The sequence below is a fragment of the Micropterus salmoides genome, unplaced genomic scaffold, assembly GCF_014851395.1.
Source record: "Micropterus salmoides isolate LMB-PRFRI ecotype aquatic unplaced genomic scaffold, ASM1485139v1 Ms_hic_scaffold_23, whole genome shotgun sequence".
Taxonomy (NCBI): Eukaryota; Metazoa; Chordata; class Actinopteri; order Centrarchiformes; family Centrarchidae; genus Micropterus; species Micropterus salmoides.
In genome coordinates, this window is record NW_024041484.1 from 6,643,197 (window position 1) to 6,668,766 (window position 25,570).

Genomic DNA, 25,570 nt, shown 5'->3' on the forward strand with positions numbered 1-25,570 from the left:
CATACATATGTACTCAGTACTTGGTTTGGGCCCCTTTTGCATGAATTACTGCCTCAGTGCGGCGTGGCATGGATGCTATCAGCCTGTGGCACTGCTGAGGTGTTATGGAAGACCAGGATGCTTCAATAGCGGCCTTCAGTTCTTCTGCATTGTTCGCTCTCACGTCTTCATCTTTCTCTTGGCAATGCCCCATAGATTCTCTATGGGGTTCACGTCAGGCGACTTTGCTGGCCAATCAAGCGCAGTAATCCCATGGTCATTGAACCAGGTTTTGGTACTTTTGGCAGTGTAGGCAGGTGCCAAGTCCTGCTGGAAAATGAAGTCAGCATCTCCATAAAGCTTGTCTGCTGAAGGAAGCATAAAGTGCTCTAAAATGTCCTGGTAGACGGCTGCGCTGACTCTGGACTTAATAAAGCACAGTGGACCAACACCAGCAGATGACATGGCTCCCCAAACCAACACAGACTGTGGAAACTTCACACTGGACTTCAAGCATCTTGGATTGTGTGCCTCTCCGTTCTTCCTCCAGACTCTGGGACCTTGGTTTCCAAATGAGATGCAAAATTTCATCATCAGAAAAGAGGACTTTGGACCACTGAGAAACAGACCAGTTCTTTTTTTCCCCTTCTGACGTTGTTTGTTGTTTCACAAGAGGAATACGACATTTGAAGCCCATGTCCAGGACCCGTCTGTGTGTGGTGGCTCTTGATGCAGTAACTCCAGCCTCAGTCCACTCCTTGTGAAGCTCCCCCACATTTAAATAGCCTTTTCCTGACAATCCTCTCCAGGCTACGGTCATCCCTGCTGCTTGTGCACCTTTTTCTTCCACACTTTTTCCTTCCACTTAGCTTTCTATTAATGTGCCTTGATACAGCACTTTGAGAACATCCAACTTCTTTTGCAATTACCTTTTGAGGCTTTCCCTCCTTGTGGAGGGTGTCAGTGATGGTTTTCTGCACAACTGTCAGGTCAGCAGTCTTCCCCATGATTGTGAATTCTACTGAACCAGACTGAGAGACCAATTAAAGGCTCAGGAACCCTTTGCAGGTGTTTTGGATTAATTAGCTGATTAGAGTGTGACACTTTGAGTCTACAATACTGAACCTTTTCACAATATTCTAATTTTCTGAGATTCTGAATTTTTCATAAGCTGTACGCAATAATCATCTAAATTATATCAAATAAAGGCTTGAAATATCTCATTTGCATGTAATGAGTCTATATATTAGTTTCACCTTTTAAGTTGAATTACTGAAATAAATGAACTTTTGTACAATATGCTAATTTTTACAGTTTCAACTGTACATTAAATTTACTTTGGATATGCCTTGAAAAGGCATTTTGCATGAATTTTACAGGAATCGTAAGAGGCTGAGATTAGTCCGTAGATGATGCTTACAGTTCATATGTCGGTGATAAAATTCTGAAGAAATTGTCCATCAGTCTGCTGGTTTCAGGTGTATTTTGGTCAAATGTGGACTCACCTTTCGATGGATCTGAACACCATTTGAAACACTTGATATCTAGTATCCAAAGAAACAGCAACAACACTCAGGTAGGTTGTCACGTTTAAACGATGCTCAATTGGTACTAAAGGGCCCAAAGTGTGCCAAGAAAATATCCTCCACACCATTACACCACCACCATCAGTCTAAACCGTTGATACAAGGCAGGATGGATCCATGCTTTCATGTTGTTTAAATTCTGACCCTAACATCTGAAAGTCACAGCTGAAATCAAGACTCATCAGTCCAGGCAATGTTTTTCCAATCTTCTGTTGTCTAATTTTGGTGAGCCTGTGCTAATTGTAGCCTGTTTCCTGTTCTTAGCCAACAGGAGTGGCACCCAGTGTGGTTTTCTGCTGCTGTAGCCGGCTAGTGTTGTGTGTGTGTTGTGCTTTCAGAGATGGTATTCTGCCTTTTTACCAACTCGAACCAGTCTGTCCTTTCTCTTCTGACATCAACAAGGCATTTTCCTCCACACAACTGCTGCTCGCTTGATATTTTCTCTTTTTCGGACCGTTCTCTGTAAACCCTGGTTGTGCGTGAAAATCCCAGTAGATCAGCAGTTTCTGAAATACTCAGACCAGCCCATGCCACATTCAAAGCCACTTAAAGCCACTTTCTTCCCCATTCTGATGCACGGTTTGAACTTCAGGGGTTATTTAAATTCCTAAATAAGTTAATTCTTTTGGGGCATTTGCATATGTATATATCAGAGGACGTCTTCTCTTTTCTATAATCAGTAATAAGAAACTTTTACAGTTATTGCTTTTAGAACCAGAGAACTGTCCACATATCCTCAGAAGATGACAAAGTGCCTCCATTGAGGTTCCCAGGTTTGAAACACAAAACATCTGCAAAAAAAGATAAACAATGTTCTGTTTGTGATTTCAGACGACTAACATTGCCATGGTCAAGGGTTCAATGGGAAACAAAAAAATGACATGACAAAACGACATAGGTCAGCCCTGGTGTTTACATCAACAAAGGCTTTGAAATTGTTTGAAGTCATTTTTGCTACTGGCTCAGTATATAATAATTTGATTCATTTTTCCTAAATCCAGTATCAAAAAGGTATCTCCATTTAATTCTGTCAAAAGCCTTTTCGGCGTCTAATGACATGATTGCGCGGGTTTGCTCAGCATGCATTGAAATGCTTTTCTGCCCTGCACAAATTAATTTTAATCATTAGCAATCAGGTGGGGCATGATTGTTTCTATTCAACTAGCCAAGAACATTTTGCACCTTAGTGTTTTGGTGTCACATGGCAGAAGAGATATAGGCCAATAAGACACTATCTGAGGGACATTTACCTTGTTTTAACTGAAGAAACTGCTGCGGTTCTAGAGATATGAGCCAATATTCCTTTTCCAGGTGGTTCAACATCTCAAGTGTGGCAACGATCGATCGATAAATAGGTAGGCTATTAGGCCCGGATTTCCTACACCTGACTTATCCGGTTCTTCAGATTTATAGAGATCTTCATAGTATTTTGTAAAAGCAGTTTTCACTTAAACTGGAGTTTCCCCATCTTCTAGTTAAATGGATTCAATAGCTCTGTTTGCCTGTATCCTTTTAATTCTCCTTGCTAGCAGCATCTGGGCTTTCCCCCTGGTCACATTATGATTCACTGTGATAAAGTTGTTCTAACTCCCTACTTTGTGTTGAAGAGTGTCCAAATGTTCAAAATATACTATAGATTTTATTATCCCTCCACTTATATATGCTTTGAATGGCTCACACTTGCAAACTTCGTTTATGAATATATCATAGGATATAACGACACCCACCCTGCAATTGTTCTCCAAGTGCAGACTAACAGGTCTCATCAAGTATTACTACCTGTTGAAACACAATGAAGCATTCTCCTCACTTTTCTCTTGACAACGGTGCTCCCTAGTGGTCAGAGGACACACCACAGCAGGAGACAAGTTCACTTACCGTTTTTAGCCCACACAGATTAAATATTTATATAATGCTGAGCACCAGGATTATCAGCCGGATGAAAAGATAGGGTGGCTTAAAATGAGTTTACTTCATGTGAATCATGTGAAGACATGCCAGGGAGATACACACACCAAGACTTCACCAACTTCTTACATTCTAGCCTGTAACTGAGCTCGAAAGTCTGTGACTGACCTTAGAAACATTTGACAAAAGATTCTCACCACAAGGTCAATTAAGTCGCTGTTCTGGTGCTTTTGATTTTATCACATGATCGAAATCAGCACATTTAGTTTGTCCATTTGTCATGGAAATGTAGAAAGAATTCCGGACTTCTTGTCCATGTTGGCTCGAAAGTTAAACATAAATTTATGTTGGTTGGTCTCAATAGAGGGTATGCACATGACGTCACAGAGCGCAGTTAGGCTCACTGAGTGGCAGAAAGATGAGCAGCGGTGTTAGCTTCAATCAGCTAAAACACAACCAACACATCTAAAATGGGAAAGAGCTAGACCGCTGGTACTATGGTAAGCAGTAAGGATCACTGTTGAGTCCGATTCCCTTTAATTTGAACAAATAATCACTTGTTTTACTCCCGGTTTGCTAAACGCAGCCATGGTAACAGATGTTTTGCCACTCAGTCCAGCGTGTTCCGGAAGGGGAAGTGACATCAATGCATACCTTCTATTTTTTACTCTGCTACCTTAATGTAGGTCTTTAACCTCGGCTATTTCAGTGATTGAGCCATGTTTATCTAGCGCTCTTAAAGGCCCTGCACAACCATGGAAAACCTACAGGCAGCAGTTGATTGGCGATCTCCCCAACTCTCACTGTAGCTTTGTTGGCCACCTTTAATTACATTTCGACTAGTCATAAATGGAATGCACAGCCATTACTATTAACACTGACGAATGTCCAGGTAAGCATCAATCCCATGACCCAGAAACTGAAGCAGCTAAATGGAATCATTTATTTTATTATTTACACTGGAGCTTTTTCTACGGACACGTCAAAATGTCTTCAGCGAAAAAGGCCAATTCTCATCACTTCATAGTCTGATGATATAATTCCCAGCAAAGCTTCACCCACTGTCAACCTGAGATCTAATAAACCAGATTCTTTACAAACACCTGAATGCAGGAACTTTAATCACCTGTGGCTGTGACTGCGTCCTTCAATAACAATGTTTCTTGACGATCTGTTGATTGAAAGCACAAGCTGCCATTTCGATTATTTATAGCAATCTGCAGGTCAGCTACAAGCTGTCCGGCCCGCAACTTCCGAAACACCAAAGCAACAAAGATGGAGACAGACTTTCCATCTTTAAAGTCTAAAATGGAGGCATTTCTTTCCTCCACGCGACGCCTCTGACAAACACACAGAGCAGATCAGGAAGCAGCTAATTTATTTCACTACTCTCTTGATACTTTGCAACGTTCATGTTCACCCATTGAAATTTATTACACATTCAGGCAGGGGGCGGGGGTTCATGTCATGTGATGTGCCCACCTGGGCCCTGTGCCTCACATTACACACTCACTGCTGATCGGCCATCGCCCTTAGCGTCTCCAACCAATCAGGGCCCTGATTACAATCACACTCATCAGATGATCCAGCCCGTCGTTGGGCCACAGAGATTAATAAAGGCAATGCACTGTTTTTTTTAAACTAGGCTTTCATCTGAAATATTACAGAACATTTTAAAAAAGAAGATTGACATTATTCAATTAATAAGCTATGCGATCAGGGCGCCATATAGGAGAAAATCTCGTACCATCCGGCACCCTGGGAGAGGCTCTCCACTACATGAGCTGTCGGCGTTCACTGAGCGTTGCATCTTTAGTATCAACTGTCCCACCCCACCCCCCCACGCTACCCTGCGCTCCTTACAGTAGTTCCCAAGTCACATAATCTATGCAAAATAAAGGGCTCTTGCATTACAATTTCTGATTGGGTAATTCTTTTCTAACAAAATATGAAAATCTATAGAAAAAAATCTTCATCATTCAATAAAAGGTAGAGATATCAAAAAAGAAAATGTCGGCTCTCCGTCATCTTTCAGTTTGGAGGCCAAATTCCAGCTAGAGGAAATTGCACTTGAGCAGCTGAATGGGTCTGTGAGGGCATCGCCACGCCAGCAGCAGCCCGGGATTTTATTTCTTGCGAGCGTGCTTGTATTTGTCCACATAGGCCTTCACCAGGTTGGCCACCTTACTGGAGTTCACCTCACCACTCTTGCTGTGACACACCTGAGGGAAGAAAACAGCAACAGTCAAACAAACTGTCATATTTAAGGTAAACATTAGCTGCTAGCTGGCGAAAAACGCTTACTGGAAAAAGAGCACAGATTAATTCTGCATCTCAAATTTCTCCCCCCATTTGCGCTCCAGCAACACCTGCCGAACTCATTACCCAAGATAGTGTTAAGTTTGCAAGTTCGTCTGTCACCCATACCATTGTGAACTAAAAGTGAGACGCGTTTACCTTCTCTACCGCTTTGCGGACAATCTCTTTGTACTCCTCCTTGGTGATTTCCTTCCTTTGGTAAAAGGGTTTGATGGCTGTCTTCACTTCATTTATAGCTTTCTCTTGGATCTGTTGTTTCTAAAGCAGAAAGAGGAAATGGGATTGGTTGAAAAGACAAAATTTCTTGAAACAGTCTGTGATGGAGTGACAGGTGGCTGCAGGTTACCTTTTCTTTTTTGGAGCTGTCGGCTTGAGCCTTGTTATACTGGCCGGGCTGAGTTGTAGAGGATGGTAGCACCTGGCTGGGTGCCAGCTGGCCCTGGGTCGTCAGTGCCTTGGTTGGGGTGGGAAGAAGGGCAGGTTTCCCATAACCCACCATTGCATTCGCCATCTTGGGCAAACCAGAGAATGAGAATAAGCATTGTGGGAAGTCTGCTTAACAGTACTTGTGTTGGTTTTTTTTTTTTCTTATACATTGTATCAGGGATGGAAATTAACACCCGCCACCCGCTAAATGCGGGTGGATTTTCCGTTTGGCAGCCAAATGTTGGAAGGCTACATGCTACATTAGCAGGTAAATATATTCGCAACATCATTTCTATTTGATGGTAATTAGCAGCAGACCAACGTTCTTGTTGGTTGTGTGTCACAAATGTACCAAGGGATCTAAAACCATGTTACACACGGATTAGGGGCATTACTTGTGTTTGATTGGCGTAGATTTGTAAGGGGTGGGCGTTAGGGGCCAGGCGACCTGAGTCGGGAGGGGAAGAGGGGAGAGTGAGCGTGTAGCTGCTTTCATACGGAGATCAGCGCGAAAAGAACATCCGCATTTATGTCGCATTTGCTTATTCATACTGAACAAAGGTTTGCAGCTTTAGTGCGTGTGAAAAGGCCTTCATCCCATAATCATGTGTGCACGTTGGCTTTGGCTTTCCACAGACAGATCGTTCCGTCTTTCTATCTCTAGTTTGTCACCAAGTTTCCCTGCTTTGAGGCGGATAAAATCTGCTCAGTACCTTTCATAAAGTGCAGCAAGCCGGCAGATTGGCGCAGTACCCCTGTGAAATAAGGCAGCGTCAAAGCTGCTAGTGTTAGGAGCTAATTACAAAAGTTGTAGGAGTGTTTTTAGCTTTTAGCTGGGTAGTTGGCGGTCCAGTCAGTGTCTGATCAGATGTCAGATCTTCTAATGGTCTTGCTGTTCTCCCCAGAGATCAAGCAGAATGATCCATAGGCTGTATAAAAAAGGTTGATCCCATAAAAGCTGTGATGCTGTGGACCAGGACTCTGTCAGAACCAGGAGGCCAGAGGAGGGGGATTGTAGAAAGTGAGCAGTCTGATGAGAAGGCTTCAGTTGAATGATAAAGCATGACTAAGAGTGAGCAGTGATACGATTTAAGCTGAAAGATTAATAAGCATCTTGTTTATAAAACAATTTACTGTTATTAAGTACATTTAATAGCATTAATATAATTTTGCTTCAAATTCACTCTGGCCTCTTCTTTAAGTTTGTATTTGACACAATTCCTTATTATCCCAAAAGGACAGAAACAAATGTGTACGTGACACAAAAGGCAATTTATTATTTTGGCCGGTAAAAAATGTGTTTGGCCGGTGGATCTACCAGCCAACATGGCAAGTGAGCCAAAAGTTAATTTCCATACAGAGTCTCAGCACTGGTCCCTTTTCTGTTCATTATATACCATACCTGTGTCGTGTAGCCATCAGGTGGAGCTGCTGCTGTCTGGCCACCTTGCTGCATGGGTGGAGGCGGTGGGGGAGGCGGTGGGAGGCCCTGAGCTGCGACAGAGGGGACCTGAAGCAGCGGTACGGCAGGGTGGAGGTGCACGGGGACCTGAGGAGGCATGGCGTACGGGGCTGCGGGCTGCAAGCTGACTGGCAGGGCTCCTCGAGGGCCCTGCATGGGGTAGTGATGGTGAAGAACATTCAGCTGAGGAGGAATCATGTTCATCACAGGCACCGGAGCGTTCCCTGGGACTGCCTGGGGAGGCGGCTCGCTTTTAGGGGGATCTGGAGAACAAGAAAAATTTAATTAAAAAGGACCTGTTAGGAAAAAACTTGTCGTCCTGTTCAAAAACCAAAACCGCCCCATTTTGTAGTTCAGTATGTAATATTTAGTGATATTTACTTAATTTATAAATGATGAAATGTGCATGAGAGGTTTCACAGTAGGTGTTAATGCCTTTTTCTCAAAAACAGATATTGTGTGAGTAAAACAACTGTGAGACGTTCAAAAGGAATAAATTAACTACTTCAAAGAAATCGCTCTCAAGTGTACAGAAGCGCAGGTGCCTGGGGGTCATTTTTGGGTTGTTTTGTGCCTGTTCAGTTAGCGCCAGCTACACCTCCAAGATTATCTTTCCCTGCTAGCCTGAAAGGGAACATTAATCCCCAACACCATTACTACTGCTTGGATTTTAGAGAGAAAGAGCATTTGGCTGATATGTTAGTTGCTTTATCATCGTAATTTATTTATTCGTTATTAAAGAAAACCTGAGGAGGGTTTTGACCTGCTGCTGCTGCCGCTGCCGGCTGCTCCTCCTCCTGCCGGTTCCAGCCTCCTGGTCCTCCTCTCTCCCTCTTGGAGTAATAATCCTGAACATCTGCGGGTAGTGTCCTCCTGACAGCCCAGCTGGACGCCGATGACCAGCCTGACCGGTCGACCATAGATTCTCCCGACTCAGACTCTTTCCTCCGGCCACCGCCCCGGTTTTCGTTGAAGCGGCTGTACGCGTCAGTCCCTGAATTGTTGCCTGTACCTGAGAAGTTGTTTCTGGGCTGCCATCGGCTGTCGGCTGTTTCATCCTGCTGGCTGAAGAAGCTACGGTTGCTGCCACCGCGCCCTGCGCCCCCCCGGCCGCGTTCAAGCCCTCCGCGGCCCCCACGACCCCGTGGCTCTCCTCTGTTCCCGCCACTGCTGCGGTTGTCTTCCCAGCGTGAGCCACCACTGGAGTTCCTCTCAGCATCAGCGCGACTCTTTTCTGTAACCCAGTCGGGATTTTCCGACCAGCCCTGGCGATCAGGGGAACTTTCTGTAGGCACACCATTTTCAAAACGCCCAGCGCCTCCTCGATACCGCTGTCCCTCACCACCAGACCCACTGCCCTGCCCAGACCTCCAGCCGCCCCTACGCTCTTTCCTCTGAGGAGATTGCTCTCTGGAGGCTGGTCGTTCGGGGCTGGGCCCTCGCCTGTAGGTCCTTGTTCTGGACCGTGACCTCGACCGGGACCTGGACTTGGACCTAGAACGACTCCTGGATCGCCGCCTCCTCCTCTCACGACTACGCTCCCTCCTAGAATAGTCTCTCTCTCCGTCCCGGTCCCTGTCTCGGTCTCTTTCTCTGCTGCGAGCTCGCGATGAGCGGCTAGAGGGCGGGCTGCCGTCACGTTCTCTAGACCGTGAGCGTGAGCGCCTGGTCGGTTCTCGCTTGGAGTCCCTCTTAGGGGACCAAGTAGAAGATGGGGAGTGAAAGCGAGAGCGCCGCTGTCTGCCATTCTTCCTCTCTTGGCTCCTTTCTCTCTCCTGTTGGTCCTTGCGGCTCTCGTCCTCAGAGACTTGGCTTGCAGAAGCAGGAGGTTCTACCGCAGCTGGGGAAGCGCTCTCCTTCGGTAGTTCAAACATGGGTTCGTCATCATGCTCACTGGTGGGTGAACTGCAGTCCATGGGGACAACTTTCGTGTCATCCTGAGATGTACTGTCCTCCTTGCTTTCTTCCCCGGGGCTGTCAACTACTGAAGGCTCGTCTGATCCAGCCTTTTCTCTACCAGCGTCCTCAGAAGCTTTTGATTGTGGGACAGTTAAATCATCCTCTGACTCTCCGGCAGAGGGGGAAGCCGGTTGTGGAGAGTTCTCACACGACTCAGCCTTCACTTCCTTTGAAGATTCTTCATTGTTAAATTCTTCTGACTCTGCACACATCTCCATGTTGTCATCCTGCTCTGCCTGCTCCTCACTGTGTGGAGACATCAGGCTCTCCAGCAGAGCGTTGTGAGAGTCAGAGGGTGATGGTGGAGACCTTTTCTCAGAGTCCTTTCCTTCAGAGGAAGCGGGGCTTGCTAGCTCCTCCACCCCCCTCCTCTGGTCGCCCTCAGAACACGACCCGGGGCTGTTGGGAGCAGAGTCTGAGGGAGAAGACGGGTCATTGTCTCCCTCATCGGGTTTCTGTTCATGCTCATCAGACGGCTCCTGAGTCTCATCACTGTCCTGTGCCACATCGTTACTCAAAGGTTGAGCGCCTCCTCGCTCATCAGCAGAGTTGAAAGCGTCCTGGTCTTCATTTAGGCTCCCCTCAGCATCAGACTGCTGCTGCTGTGAGTTGTTCAAATCCTGCTCCAGATCAGTTTTGTCTTCTTCCTCCTCCTTCTCCATGTTGTCACCCCGACCACCCTCTTCCTCCTCCTCTTCACTTGCTGCCGGGCTGCAGACGACTTCGGGAGATTTTTTTTTCCTTGTCGTGGCTTTCCGTTTCCCACTGGCCTTTCGGTTTGTTACCCGTTTGCCCTTCCTCTTGGCTGGCACCTGAGAAGCCCTGCCTGGCTTGGTGGACTGGCCGGTAGACGAGTCTGACTCTGACGAACTGGACTGTGGCGGTGACGGGTCAGATGCAGGAGCCTCTTCCTGCGTTTTACTGTTGCGTCCAGATCTCCTCGTTGGTAGAGACTCGGCCTCTTTGGTGGGAGCTTTGGAGGTGGAAGCTCGGCCGCCTCTCTTCTCTCCTCCTTTGGGACACGTGATGGCGCAGACCACACCCTGGAACACTGTGGGAGAGAAGTGAAATGAACAAGGCCCGACAGTATTCACAGGGACAATCAGCATTTTCTTTCCAATCTTCAAGAGCAGCCTTTCTTGTAATTAAGCGTCATTTAAGAATCTATCACATCATCCAGACTGTTAAATCATTTGCTTTTGTAGGTTTAGCTGCCAACCATGTCTAGTTTATATGATAAAGCATGATTTGTATATGAACCCCACCTATAAAAAAAATAAAATAATGAATTTGCATTTTTGTTCACCGTGTAACTTAGACATTTAGCAATCTCAAAAAAAGAGATTCACACCAAAAACCTGCAAAGACTCACCAAAATGACCAGGGCCAAACAATGAACTGGAGGTAAAAGGAGATGAGCAGAGTCCAAATGGAAATGGGCTGTGGTTCCAACCAGTGGGATGGAAATTCTGCCTGTAAAAACCCAATAATCAAAACACAAAAACTTAGCTCATTACAGACACCAGGCCATTTATTATACTTCTGTTCACATTTCTATATATATTCTATCTTGATTTAGCCACAGGGGGGCGCCTTCCTACTGGTCAGACAGAGGCAGAGTGCCAGCAGTTTGGTAACAAGTTCGAACACTGGACAAAGAGGGAGCATGCATTATACATGAGTGAGAAAACCTGCTGCCTCAAGATCATGCAAACCAAATCAGCCCTCCCATAGTCAAGACACAGCGTTCACCTCACCTGCACAGTGGCGGAAAGTGAGGCAGACCGTTTATTTGCAGGAATTTTCCTGCATAGAGAATTATGAGGCAACTGCCTACTTCAATTTTCCTCCAGCTCTTGACGGGTGTCATAGTAAAAGCTATTTTCTAATAAGCATTGTACTGTAGATTTCTGTCATTCGTAACTGCGGCTGCAGCCTTTATGCTGATGTTTTGACGCTGTATGGTAATCAGAGCAGTGCACTGGCAAAGATGCTGCCAAAAACTGTTTTTCCCTGCTTTGATACATTTTAATATAGTTTAAAATCGCCCATTGCACATGTCAGTCTGCGTTTGTGAACGCTACTCTAAGCACCTTTACATGTGTGACTGAACGCTATCCTCTACAGTGACTACAAAGCCAGTGTGCGTTTGTTCACACTGGTGAAATGTAAGGAAATAATCATATTTTATAAATTTAGTCTTTTGTAAGAGTGAAGGGATTACTTAAAATACATTTTTTTTATTAATTTTAAAATGTTTCAACAAAAGGGTGAGATCTACATAAATAATATTTTGCCAGCAGAATCAGTTTTACAAGATATCCAGAGTGTCAGTATTTGCGGTCATGTTTTCAGTCTCAAACAGAGCTTTACCAGGTCACGTGACCTTCCGCTGGGACAACTACAAAAAGCTGCAGATGAACTTTAAATATCCAGGAAGGCCATAAACTATAAATGAAAACAATAGCTGATGTTATATATTATTTGACGACAACATGAACACATTAGCTTTTTTGATTTCATTTGATTTACTGACCTTTTATTTATTTATTTTTAAAACATGCATTCATACGTTGCTTGTGAAATGTGTTTGCTTGAGCCAGAAGGAGGCCCCGTACACATGCATGTGATCAGGATGGTACCACCTCGCCTCATTTTGAGCCAAGAAAAATACAGATTTGCCTGCTGTGGAAGTAGGAGTGCAGCAGGGCGTGCTGTGCCAGTGGCTCGTAACAGCCCGATGAAACAGTCTAACCGTTTATTCCTGTTAGGTTCTGTGAGTGTTCACAAATATTCTGCTTTAAAAATAGAACAGAGAATATAAAGAAAGCATCTTGCACCGCTGAGCACTTTTTTTGGTTGCACTTAGATCAGACTAGAGAAAACTGCGGTTTGGTGTGAACATGACCTTGTAGGGTTATTCACAACAACAGGGCAAACAAAGCAATATTCGTGCTCAGTTGGGATTTTATTACCTTGAGGTGCCGTTAGCCGGGATGGGAGCAGCAGGAGAAAGCCACGGACAATCTTGTGCCTGGGGTTTGCACTGTTTGAACCCGGTGTCATATGGTATGTCTTCTGCCACCCAAACAGGTTCTGCACTGCAGGAGGATGAAAACAAGACAAGGGTTTTTTATGAAGTACTTCAAAATGTTAAGACTGAACCACTTACACTTTAAGCCTGATTTATACTTCTGCGTTGAGTCTACCACGTATGCAGACACGCAGTATTACCTGTGCGTTGTTGTCTGCGTCGTTCTGCAATTACAACGCCAAAACGCCAGTTGGCGGTAGCATTATAGCGTCCACTGTGTTGACTTATGCCAGCCGAGATGGCTAACTTCCTGTTTAGCTCTACGCCAATTTGTATGTGGGTAAAATTATAATTTTATAATCTGCACTTTTAAAATGTTATCGACCGAATGGATCACATTCTGATAGTAAAGCGAGTCATTTTGCGAGGTTCTGGCGCTCAAGAATATTGATCCAATGTGTTACAGCCCCTGGATTTTCCGCTAGTTATATTGACTTCAAAGCACGGAGCACTTCCTGCAGGCTTGGAGTAAATGCGATGCTACCAAGCCAACCCATCGTTGTTTTTGCGGTCCACGTTGCTGTAACGTGTAGTTACATTTATGGTGAGGTGCACGCCTGGCTACGGCATAGGGTAAGTGGCTACGCGTAGGATATGGTGTAATTTTGACACATCAGTATAAAATCAGGCTTTAGCTGTAAAATCATAGTGGACACAAATCTTACAACCCTCCAAAAACAAGATGCAGCAGATTATAATCTGTTTGTGTCAGTTAAATCATGTCAATCTTCTAATGACATGTTCAAATTTTTAAGTTTTTTAGAAACAGTTCCACAACGGCAGCCATCTTGGTTGTTTACAAAAATGACTCAAAAAGGGCAATAAGGTCACACTCCCTGTACTCCAGCAGGACCTCTTGACCAATATCCATCTCTGTAAACTAGACTACTGTAATTTTCTTTGATACGGAAAAATGCTGGTAACTAGCAAGCCCTCCCACAGTAATCCCATGACCCATAGGATCTCCAAGAAAAATGTCAGCCTCTATAACAAAACATCTTATTTCACTTTTTTGCTGTTTTAACCACAGGAAGCACTGCCAGCGTATTGTTGTATTTGTCATAATTCATCAGAGGGAAGCATGACTTACATGTCCTGAGCTGATGTTGTCGTTAATGAGATGCAGGGAGACGGTGACCAAGTACAGCACTCTGTTCCTCTCACCTGGAGAAAAAAAAACACTGATGAGGCTAAACACTGAAGAACATTACATGAACATTACACCAAACACTGAAACATGAATAATGAGAGAGGTAAAATGAAAAACACCTTTTTTCTGCTCAGTGAGGAGGGGTCATCATCCTTACCTGGAAAAGACATTTACATTTAAACCTTGCTGACAAAATGTCAGAAAGTATGTCACATATTGCTGAAGTATAGGGGTTTTAACATACATTTCCTCACGAGTCCTTTTGTTTTGGTGTCTGCCGCCCTCTGCACCTGTTGCCGTCTCAATCTTCTTGCCGGCTTACCTCTGAAAAGAAAACACCTGAATTGTTCTTAAAACTGGTTTGCAGAGAAGTTGTGCTCATGGTGAAATAATTCATGGTAATAACAGGGAATTTGATTCTCCTACATAACTTCTCTGATTTATCTTAAGTAAAAGCCTTTGAGACTGGCTAAAGTGCTGACCTTATGATCCTATAAAAGGAAAAACTGGCAGACACTCACTTGGGACAGCCTTTTTGTTCTGGGTTTCTACAGCGGCAACTCTCAGCTTCAGGTTGAGTCGCTCGTTTCCTCACAGGTACCTTAAAACAACAGTGAAAGATTTTGATGTGAAAATTTACAAAGTTTTGCCTGACACGGAGGTCAGTCAAGGCTTTGAGTCCTTGACTGACAGCACAGAGACACACTGTAAACAAACTTTGACTGGTAGATGTAATAAGCTTTTAAGCCAAGGACAGGCTGTACTGCAGCTGTGTTGCATCAAAACCCTAACCTGACATTTGCAGGTGCGTCTTTAAGCTATTCAAAGTCCAAACGAGTAAACAAGCAACTATTTTTGAAGACGTAATGTTTTGATCGGCTTTATGCGAAGACATTCAGTCTACAGAGACAGATGACAAACAGCATGCAGACAGGGGACATCCACTTTAAAGATCATTTTAGCTGAACTTCAAAATAAAGCTTCGTGGAATTCACTGTGTTGAATTATGAAAAGCAGCAGCAAGTGGCCTCCCCCCGAAAGACACGCCATGATATCCTCAACTATGAGACTGACCTGCACACAGCTGAGATTCCCGTCCCATCTGTAAACGTTAGTGAAGGGTCTTCTGTCCACCGGGCAGGAAGGAGCCATCTGCAACTTCAAAGTAAATGAAACAAACAAAACATTAACAATTGCTTTTGTTAATAAGATAGATGTGTTTGCCGTACATGCTTAATTTGGTCAATTTAATTTACCAACTACGCTACAGCACACATTTTGTTGCTCTGATTGGTTGTAAGTCTATCCAATTGTGTCCAGAGGCATTCTAGTCTGCGCCTGTTGATAACGCCCCTTGGAAATGGTAAAATGAACTTAGAGGATCTGATGCCAGGCTGTATTTTTGACATAAAATCAACAAGTTTAATGGGGTTTTTTGCAGCATGGGCTTAAAAAGTAAGTAAATTCTAAAACAAATAATTTAGATGTAAGAATAAACAAGCAAGAAATTCCACAACAATTTCGATAAGCCACCTACACAAGTTGTAAAAACAATCACACCCATTTAGATTACGCTCAAAAGTCCAAACTGGCCCAACACCAATTCACCACTGCTGACGTCACCATTTCACAACTAATGTTATGACATATTTTGTGGAATTCTAAGTTGAGTGTAGCAGCACTGAGCGTCACCTCTGCCCATGTGAGGAGGCATCTGAGGCAGAAGACGTGGCAGCAGCTGTCGGGCATGGCGAGCTCGCCACCTGCGAGGACACCCAGGCAGATAGGACACCTCTCCGCCTCCTCAGCATCCATCCCATCAGGCGGGCCCTGGCCACCTAGAAACACAGGAGAGAAGTTTTAAGACTATTTCTGCTTTAAAAAGCTGCACTAAGATAAAGGTTTTCAATGTGGGACTGCGTGGCTATGTATTAGAACTATTCACGAAACATGTATCTAAACATCTGGCAGAAGACTTGTCCAATCTGGAAAACATGAAATGTAAAACATCACTGTGTAAGGTAAAGTCTCACCAATTCCAGCTCCAGTCATGTCGCCCCCGGCTGTCCTGATCACCACTACAAAACAAGGAGAGAAAATTAAAATGAAGGTGTCATTGATGCAAAGAGCTGCACAGCTGATTAGGCGCACTTATGTACTTTAGGGCTGGATCGACTCATTGACGTCATCTATCATGGAAATGCAAAGCTTTGCATGAGCTGTGTCGGCATGTTGCAACGAAGCACTGCGCCAGTCTAAACTGGGATTCCCCCAGAGAATAAGCTGCAGCTGGAAAAAAAACTTTACCTACAACCATCTTAAGACTAGGGCTGCACAAATCACAAATTGACAAGTTAGTACTTAGCATTAACAAATTAGATACTAATATAGATCATTTTGCTTGCACAAGGATTAAATAATAAATACTATGATATGAAATTATAATGAATGTAATATTTAATATATTATTGTTATACTAACAGTAAACTATTAAGTAAACTATACTCTTTATTTAATACGCTCATGTACAGTTCCTCCTCCAGGTTGAGGATAGAGACTCTGCATTAGACAGATGTACATATGAGTCGGGGCCAGTGTGCCAATATTTGCTCCTTCTAGCCGCCTCCTCTGTAGAGTAACCCCTTGTTCTGTTTTACATGTTATTGTTATAAATATTTTTTATTGCTTAACTTTGTTGAAGTTGAGAAATACACATTTCAAAATGTCAGTATTTCACACATTCCTTGAAAATTAAGCAAGTAGACTCATAGTACCATTTGTTCCATTATAATCGAATCACAATGACAATATTGTCCACAATAATCGCAATATGACTTTTTCCTCCAAATCGTGCAGCCCAAATAAAGACAAGCTAAATGTTGGGGGTATTTTTGACAGAGACCCAACGATGTGGTGCTCTATGAGCTCTGCAAACTGGAAATAGCTTATCACGGACACTTGGGTTGGCCTACAGTGTTTCAATTCTTTTGAATTTGAGGTCCAGTATGTTTCTGATCACGCATCTGACAATTAGGGTCTTCATTCATCATCATAAGAGATCAGTGAGTAGGAAATTTTAAAATAGGCCACCAATATCATTATTCTATGTGCTTTAATGGGAAGTTTTGATGATGTGAAACCTGTGTTAGATTGGTGTGTTTACATTTCCAAGAGGAGTGATTGGCAGTGTTTACACCATCTCCACTACTTGCTGTGGAGTTTTAGAGCAGAACAAGTGTGACGTGATATTCCATTTTAGATGAGATGAGGTTGTATGTTTGGTATGACGTTTGTTACTGATGTGCATGTTTATCTCAACCTGTGCTCAGATGGATCGGCCACCCCCTACTAGAAGCGAACACAAATTCTTAAAAAAATTAAATAAATAAATAACACACGATACACACATACTTCCATGTCTAAGTGGAAAAATTCTATATAGTACTGACAGAATTAAAGTAAAGAGAAACCTTATTATTCCAAGACTGCAGGATGGCTGGATAAAGTTCAGCAGAACAAGAGTGGGTGGTATTGATAAATCATCCCCCTGTAGTGTCCAGATTTTCTACAATTTCAGCCTGTAATGCCACAATTCCCACGTAGCAGAGAACAAAACAGAAACTTTCAGCATCAGAGAAGCCAATATCTGTGTGTTTAGACAGAAAGTGAAGCTCAATTTCACCTTTTTAATCACCGTTTGTGTTAATTCGCCTCAAAGAGCCAAAGTACCAACTGTATGTTACCTATGAGTTACCTAGCTAGTGAGTCTTTTACCCCATCAATGTTTCCCACAGAATGACAGTGTAACTGTGGTGGTGGTCGGCAGGGTGCGTGTTTTCGCCAGGTGTATTTCTATTTCTAGTGGGTCATTTCTTATTTCACTGGTTAGATCTGCTCCATTTCCCCTTCAGTTCCCTTGTCTCCACAAACCTACACCTCTGGCTTCCCCCTCCTCTCCCTGTATGTGTCTGCTCTGGACTTTCTCAGCAGAAGGGGTGTAACATGTACTTGTTCCAGACCGTTAGCAAACATGCTAACATTCACTCATTCGAAACGGTACCACACGAATGGAACATCACTGCTACAAAGAAAAAAACGAGTGTAGTGCAAACGTAGTTCCCTTCCGCTTTTAAACTGACTTAGGAATATATCTTTTATTTATTTATTTTTTTATAAATCTGACCAGGCCTACAAGCTGGGATTAACAATGCTGCACTGTAATCCATAGTTATTTTTTATTATGATATTTTTGAGAATATTTTATTTAGTGGAGAACATGGTAGTAGTTTGAGGCAGTATTTAATTTCTTCTATCTTATTATGCTCAATTTAAAAGTTTGTTTAAACGAATTTTGATGTTTACAAACGTTCATAATAAACAACCAGCAAATGAATGCATTTTTTCCTTACTGTACCAAAAATAAACCACACCATGACTTCAAATCTGAGGTACATACCGAACCGTGAATTGTGTTTACCCTTAAGCAGCATGTTTTATAAAGTCGTCAAAATGACACAGAACTTGTCTTGCCTTGCTGCCACACCGACCACTGGTCGCTATCACAGTCTGAGGGAAGGCTCCTTTCTGTTCCTTGTCACACAAACTGTGGCTGTACACGTTAAAAAAGGTCAGTTTCAAGTATTTATACAGTCTATGGTTCCAAAGTAGACCTAAAGTGACCTTAGATCATTTATATTATCTCAACTGGCAGATGATTTTATTTTTTTGTCTAATAGAGAGGAATGGATCAAAGCAATTAGATGTGTTGAGAAATTTTCTACTGTATCAGGCTTAAGAATGAACTTGAACAAATCTGTTTATTAGGCTACCTCAGAAGTTAATGGTATCCCTGTGAAGAACCCAGTTACATATCTGGGTGTGATAAGAATGAAAAACTCTGCAATAACCTAAACTTCAGCCCTATGATTAAACAAATAATGAAAAAAGGTTCAACATGTGGTGGATGAGGGATATTTCACTGAATAACAGAGTTCTATCTAATACTGAGGGAATATCCAGATCTATGTATCCTTATCACTGGAAATGCCTACTGAAATATGCAAAGAATTAGATAAGATCTTATTTAATTTCATTTGGAGGAACAAATGTCATTATTTAGGGAAAGATACCCTATGCAACATAAAAAAATTGAGGTCTGGAGGTTTAAAGTTTTGAAACCTTAAACAATACTTTCCGAAGTTAAATGGCTAACTAAGTTGATTGAAAAAAAAAAGAAAAAAAAGACTACAAAATCGATAAATTACTGTGAAGTTATCAAACTTTTATAAACAAGCTCTAATGGCCTGGAAATGAACAGATAGTAATTTATTCGCATGGTTGCCGTTATTCAATTCAAAAACACCACAGTATGAAGAATTTGGCGAGAGAGGGCATGAGACGAGGCTCCACAGTCTTGGGTTGCTGCCACACTGGTTGTTGTGGTCGCTGCCACACTGACCACTGGTTGCATCTACTATGTAATACATCTTTATCATAATTCTTTGTTAAATATACTATGTTATCGATTATGCCTACTCTTATTGTTGCACTACACTCACCTAAAGGATTATTAGGAACACCATACTAACACTGTGTTTGACCCCCTTTCGCCTTCAGAACTGCCTTAATTCTACGTGGCATTGATTCAACAAGGTGCTGAAAGCATTCTTTAGAAATGTTGGCCCATATTGATGGATAGCATCTTGCAGTTGATGGAGATTTGTGGGATGCACATCCAGGGCACGAAGCTCCCGTTCCACCACATCCCAAAGATGCTCTACTGGGTTGAGATCTGGTGACTGTGGGGGCCATTTTAGTACAGTGAACTCATTGTCATGTTCAAGAAACCAATTTGAAATGATTGGAGCTTTGTGACATGGTGCATTATCCTGCTGGAAGTAGCCATCAGAGGATGGGTACATGGTGGCCATAAAGGGATGGACATGGTCAGAAACAATGCTCAGGTAGGCCGTGGCATTTAAACGATGCCCAATTGGCACTAAGGGGCCTAAAGTGTGCCAAGAAAACATCCCCCACACCATTACACCACCACCAGCAGCCTGCACAGTGGTAACAAGGCATGATGGATCCATGTTCTCATTCTGTTTACGCCAAATTCTGACTCAACAGAAATCGAGACTCATCAGACCAGGCAACATTTTTCCAGTCTTCAACTGTCCAATTTTGGTGAGCTCTTGCAAATTGTAGCCTCTTTTTCCTATTTGTAGTGGAGATGAGTGGTACCCGGTGGGGTCTTCTGCCGTTGTAGCCCATCCGCCTCAAGGTTGTGCGTGTTGTGGCTTCACAAATGCTTTGCTGCATACCTCGGTTGTAACGAGTGGTTATTTCAGTCAAAGTTGCTCTTCTATCAGCTTGAATCGGTCGGCCCATTCTCCTCTGACCTCTAGCATCAACAAGGCATTTTCGCACACAGGACTGCCGCATACTGGATGTTTTTCCCTTTTCACACCATTCTTTGTAAACCCTAGAAATGGTTGTGTGTGAAAATCCCAGTAACTGAGCAGATTGTGAAATACTCAGACCGGCCGGTCTGGCACCAACAACAATGCCACGCTCAAAATTGCTTAAATCACCTTTCTTTCCCATTCTGACATTCAGTTTGGAGTTCAGGAGATTGTCTTGACCAGGACCACACCCCTAAATGCATTGAAGCAACTGCCATGTGATTGGTTGATTAGATAATTACATTAATGAGAAATTGAACAGGTGTTCCTAATAATCCTTTAGGTGAGTGTATATATTGCGGTCTGTGTGGTTATAGCCTATCTACAGTAACAAATATATCTAGATCATAATACTTTGTTAAATATAGCCTAATAATTTTTGATTAACTATATTCTTATTGTTAAAATCAGTCTAGCTTAGATTCAACCAACAAGTGGTCACCACACTTTCCTTCACAGGTGACAACACTGGCCTTCTTCTTGTGGCAAGAACCAAAGATAGGCAGATTTATTACTGCAATATACAGTGCAACAATAAGAATATAGGCATAATCGATAATATTGTAGGCTATATTTATCAAAGTATTATGATCTAGATAGATGTAGCCTACTGTAGACAGGTTACAACCACACAAACTGCAATATACTGTATGCCTACAGTGCATCAATAGGATATAATATAGTATATTTTACAAAGTATTGTGATATAGAAAGATGTACACACTTTCATTCACAGGTGATAACACAGGCCTGTTTGTTCAAAACTGTGAGCACGATAGTGGCTGATGGTGGAGAAGTGCAGCCGTCCTGTCAGTCATGCAGTAAGGTAGTTTATTAGGAAGGTATGCTCGTTTAAGTCTGTTTATCTTTTTAATGTAAATAATAAACAGATTTGTTCAAGTTCATTCTTAAGCCTGATACAGCAGAAAATTTCTCAACACATCTAATTGCTTTGATCCATTCCTCTCTATTAGACAAAAAAAATAAAATAAAAAATTGTATCATCCGCCAGTTGAGATAATTTAAATGATCTAAGGTCACATTAGGTCTACTTTGGAGACTGTATAAAAACTTGAAACTGACCTTTTTTAATGTGTACAGCCACAGTTTGTGTGACAAGGAACAGAAAGGAGCCTTCCCTCAGAGACTGTGGTACTCGTTGTGGCAGCCTGGCAGCAAGGCAGCGACCAGTGATCTGTGTGGCAGCGACCAGTATCTTTAGCGCCCCTAGTGGTAGTGACCAGTGGTCTGTGTGGCAGCGACCAGTATCTTTAGCACCCCTAGTGGTAGTGACCAGTGGTCTGTGTGGCAGCGACCAGTGGTCTGTGTGGCAGCGACCAGTATCTTTAGCGCCCCTAGTGGTAGTGACCAGTGGTCTGTGTGGCAGCGACCAGTATCTTTAGCACCCCTAGTGGTAGTGACCAGTGGTCTGTGTGGCAGCGACCAGTGGTCTGTGTGGCAGAGACCAGACCACAGAATTGGCTACAACCCCCTCTCCTATTTTCTCTGTTTCTCAATCACCTTGTGTTCACAGCGTAAGCGTGATGTGCGACAGTAATAAATGTCCATGCGAAACAGTATGCTATGTAGTTATATGGATTAAACGAAGCATTGATGCAAAGAATTTGCGTCAATGCATTTTAGTAATCAATTTAATCGATCGATTAATCGTTTCAGCCATACATTACATTTACACCATAGTGTCCCATTAATTACCGAGACCATGGCGGCCCGCCAGTTAATTTGCACCGCCATAGTTTAGAAATGGACGGAAAACATTTTTACACATCTCATAATAACATTACAGACCTCTAACGTTGTGTTTTGTAGGCGCTGCTGTAAGCTCACACACTTTGGCATCCAACTCAAGACAACCACTTTTCTTTTGAGGTAACTACGGTAATGTTAACCGTCTGTTTCTGTCACTTGTTTGTGAGAAGGCGATTAAGCTAGCTGCACCTAAATTTGGAGTGCACACGTATTAAAGGCTTTATAGGAAATCCACTGAAACGGACCAGAGCGAACCGACAGGCAGGTTAGCGACTTTATCCTGTCAGTTTCTCTCTTTACAAAGACAAGGGTTGCAGTATGAGAGTCCTACCTGAAGAGAGGCTGCGAAGTCTGATATTAACAACTCATATTACGGCATACGAGAACTACACACAACATTATTTACCAAATTAGGCCGGACTTTATAAATTCAACGCGAGGATACACGTGACAAACTCCGGTTTTCAAACTAAGGTGACTATACAGGATGGAAATAAGATTAATTGGATTATATTCACAGAAAGTATAAAACATATTACGTGTGTCAATTAAAAGTAAAAAAACAACAATAAAACTGTTTATTCTATTCTTTGATTTAGGGTTGCTGGAAAAACATTAAATTTGTTGACTTTTGATGCGGTCTCATTATTTATAACTATACAATGGGTTTATGATCAAATAGTTTACTAGAGCACAACATTGTTTACAAGAGTTCTTCATAGACAGCCTCTTAATTTTGCACCACATTAATGCATTTAACTTTAAATTTTACAAAATATTCTTCTGGGACCCGCCAAGAGGGTCCGAGGCCCACCCACCATTGTCTCTTAAAATCCTGTGAGAAACACTGCACCTGGTATTAATATGCGTCTCCAGTGTCCACATTCAGATCCAATGACTCCGTTTAGCTGAAAAAACGTAGGTAGCATCCTCCTCTCGTTTGTGTGGGTCGACATAAAACACTCTTATAGACGGTTTAATAACTTCTGAGCCAGCTTTTCACCGTGATTTGTTTTCCTCCATGGATTATAAACACATTTTGTGTGTAATAATAATGTAACAACTCAGACATAAAAGTGAAAATTAAGTTCCACCTGGCGTCATTTCCTTGGTCTTTCCTCATAATATGTACTCCTTTCTGTTATCTTAGTAGTTTATGTTATGAGTTTTCTTCAACAGCACACAAGTTCACATTCACAAACGTATTTGTATTTACACTTCTATGTGGAGGGTTTGCCTAATCAGATCACAATCCTTCCTCAGTGGGTCTTGAGTGCATTTACACCGGTACTCTCATTAGGTCAAGCACTATCCGACTGCAATCCAATCACCTAAAATGCATTTTCATGACAGGCATAAAAGGGGCCTTAAGGTTTGTGTACAGCTTAGCCTCTGACTGAACTCAGAAATCTCTACATTTAAGAAGCAGGCTCATAAAGCCTGGGATGACATGTCTTTGACTCAAATTGAAACATTGTCAACTCAAACAGACATCAATGTGTGTCACTCCAGGCAAATCTGCATCTACACACATCTTTACATTGACTTTGTTTGCAACTGCACTGTCTCTTTGTGTTCTGTCTGAACACATCCCAAGAACTCATTTCATACTCCTGCAGTGTAGAAATATTATGCATCATAGTAATGATATGGAGTAATACATATTGATGGATTAAAGTCTTTTACAATTTCTATGTCTTCCTGTCAGCATGATAAGCATTTTAAACAACCTTTATCCAGGTCTGTAACAAAAACTGCTGTCTTGCTGTATATGCTGAAAAGCCAGTATGAGTCTACCCATCAGTCATGACACAGCCATTCTTCGCTTGATGCCTGTTGAAATGACAAGTTGCACAAAAATGCAAATTCTACTTGGGGCAATAGAGGTACCACAAGGAGACAGTATTAAACATAAACTTCTTAGTGTTCTCCTGTGGACAAACAAACTACTATGAATGTGTGTGAATGGGTGAATGTGACATGAAGCGTGAAGCACTTTGAGTGGACCGAAGACTAGAAGGCACTTTATATGTGGAGTCCATTTACACATAACCACCAGGTTACTTGGACACCCTGATCTTTGGTATTTCTGTACTGCCATTTCTTCTTACTTATTGGCGAAATATGCTGATTCAACGCATCTGTGTTGAGCTTGGCCTTGTGTATTCATTTGTTGCAAAGGGAATAGGGCTGCAGCCAGGTTTCACAGTATATCATGGTATGAAAATAGACAGTTAATACCATGTACATTTGCTTATCTGCGACCTACTTCTAAAAGTTCAATCTCAGAAGTGAAAGTGAAATATATTCCCATCCTCACTTCGTTTGCCAACAGTGACCTAAAACCATTACAGACTGCTAGTGCCACGACGTGTGACCAGTTGAAGTGCGAATGCTCTTTTCACTTGTGCTTTTTAGGCTTTAAGGTTCAGAATCAAGACTTAATTGTTATTTTTCACACTAATGGTGAACAAACCTAACTGCAGCAGGCCTCCAGCAGGACTTTAGCTGGCTGGCAGTGAGCAGGAAGCCTGTACCGGAGATTTAAGCCTCTGATTGCTGACCTAAAACTGTCTTGGCTTTGACCGTTTTCATTGTGACGATCTTAAAATGTGTCAAAGTGAAAATTGTTTAACAGACTCAAGCCACAGCCCCGATGATAGGGGAGCCTAAGGTTTCACTGATGAACACTTAAAATAAACCAAGTAAACACAGGCCATTAGTCACTAGCCTTGTTCTCCAACTGTCATTTCAACTTAGCACTGCCGGATAACGTAAAATATAAGCCAGGAAACCTCCGTCAAGCGTCAGCACAGCGTCAGATTAATCATAATGCTATCTTACAATAAATGGGGTGATTGGTTTAACTAAATAGCACTTCAGTAGGCAGGCAGATACTCGTGTAAGCTTGCTGCTGTTTTGAGCCAGCACGGCCTGGCTCCTGCATACACAACATTAGCACCAACTTCATCAACCAATGCCAACACGACGGTGACAACATGGTTGTTGTTGGTTAGCCAGACGGCTACAGTTAGCCAAAAACACAGCTGCCTAAGAGCTAGATAGTTGTCGTTAGCAAGGCAGCAAGAATGTCTAAATAGTGTCTAATATTAGCAACGTTGATTACACTGAAGGTCATAAGTTAGCTAGCTAGCGAGTTTAGCTGAAAGCTAACTAGCTGCTTAGAACAACAGCACCTGCTTACGTCGCTTTTAGCTTGCTAGCAGTTAGCTCTATTTAGCTAGCGGTACGTGTTACTACTCACCTTTAAGTGCTACTGCGCCTGGTTTGCAGCTACTAAACTGGTTTTAGCGTCCAAACTCCTGCTACGAAATGCTGACGAATCGCACTATCCGGGATTGTTTTTGGCGAAATACGAAGCGTAGCTTTCAGAAAGTCTCAGCCACATGTCTCGCGGTCTGGCCGCGAGTTGGTGCAGCTGGCGCTCCCTAC

At 42.7% G+C, this 25,570-nt stretch overlaps 1 protein-coding gene across 4 annotated transcripts; it reads right to left on the reverse strand.

The window, feature by feature from the left end:
- Window positions 1–4,402: 4,402 nt before the first annotated feature.
- Window positions 4,403–25,570, reverse strand: scaf11 (SR-related CTD-associated factor 11). 4 transcript variants are annotated; one of them, XM_038738570.1, is made up of 15 exons: window positions 25,383–25,570; window positions 15,917–15,961; window positions 15,576–15,721; window positions 14,958–15,035; window positions 14,405–14,484; window positions 14,128–14,207; window positions 14,003–14,040; window positions 13,824–13,897; window positions 12,615–12,740; window positions 11,012–11,112; window positions 8,444–10,690; window positions 7,621–7,943; window positions 6,139–6,303; window positions 5,931–6,050; window positions 4,403–5,695 (listed from the first exon to the last, which is right to left on the reverse strand). In XM_038738570.1, exons 2-15 carry the CDS (start codon window positions 15,933–15,935, stop codon window positions 5,600–5,602), a joined length of 3,693 nt encoding a protein of 1,230 aa, XP_038594498.1. In that variant the 5' UTR covers window positions 15,936–15,961; window positions 25,383–25,570; the 3' UTR covers window positions 4,403–5,599. The 4 variants fall into 4 exon arrangements, with proteins under 4 accessions (XP_038594498.1, XP_038594496.1, XP_038594497.1 ...); XM_038738568.1 differs by having other exon boundaries at window positions 14,128–14,222; XM_038738569.1 differs by having other exon boundaries at window positions 14,958–15,041.

Excerpts from the sequence above, each read along its gene's own strand:
- scaf11 (XM_038738567.1), bottom strand. Across the intron at positions 15,042-15,575 it reads GCCTCCTCACATGGGCAGAG|TTGCAGATGGCTCCTTCCTG; the intron begins GTGACGCTCAGT and ends TTTACTTTGAAG. Across the intron at positions 13,898-14,002 it reads CCTCACTGAGCAGAAAAAAG|GTGAGAGGAACAGAGTGCTG; the intron begins GTGTTTTTCATT and ends TTTTTTCTCCAG.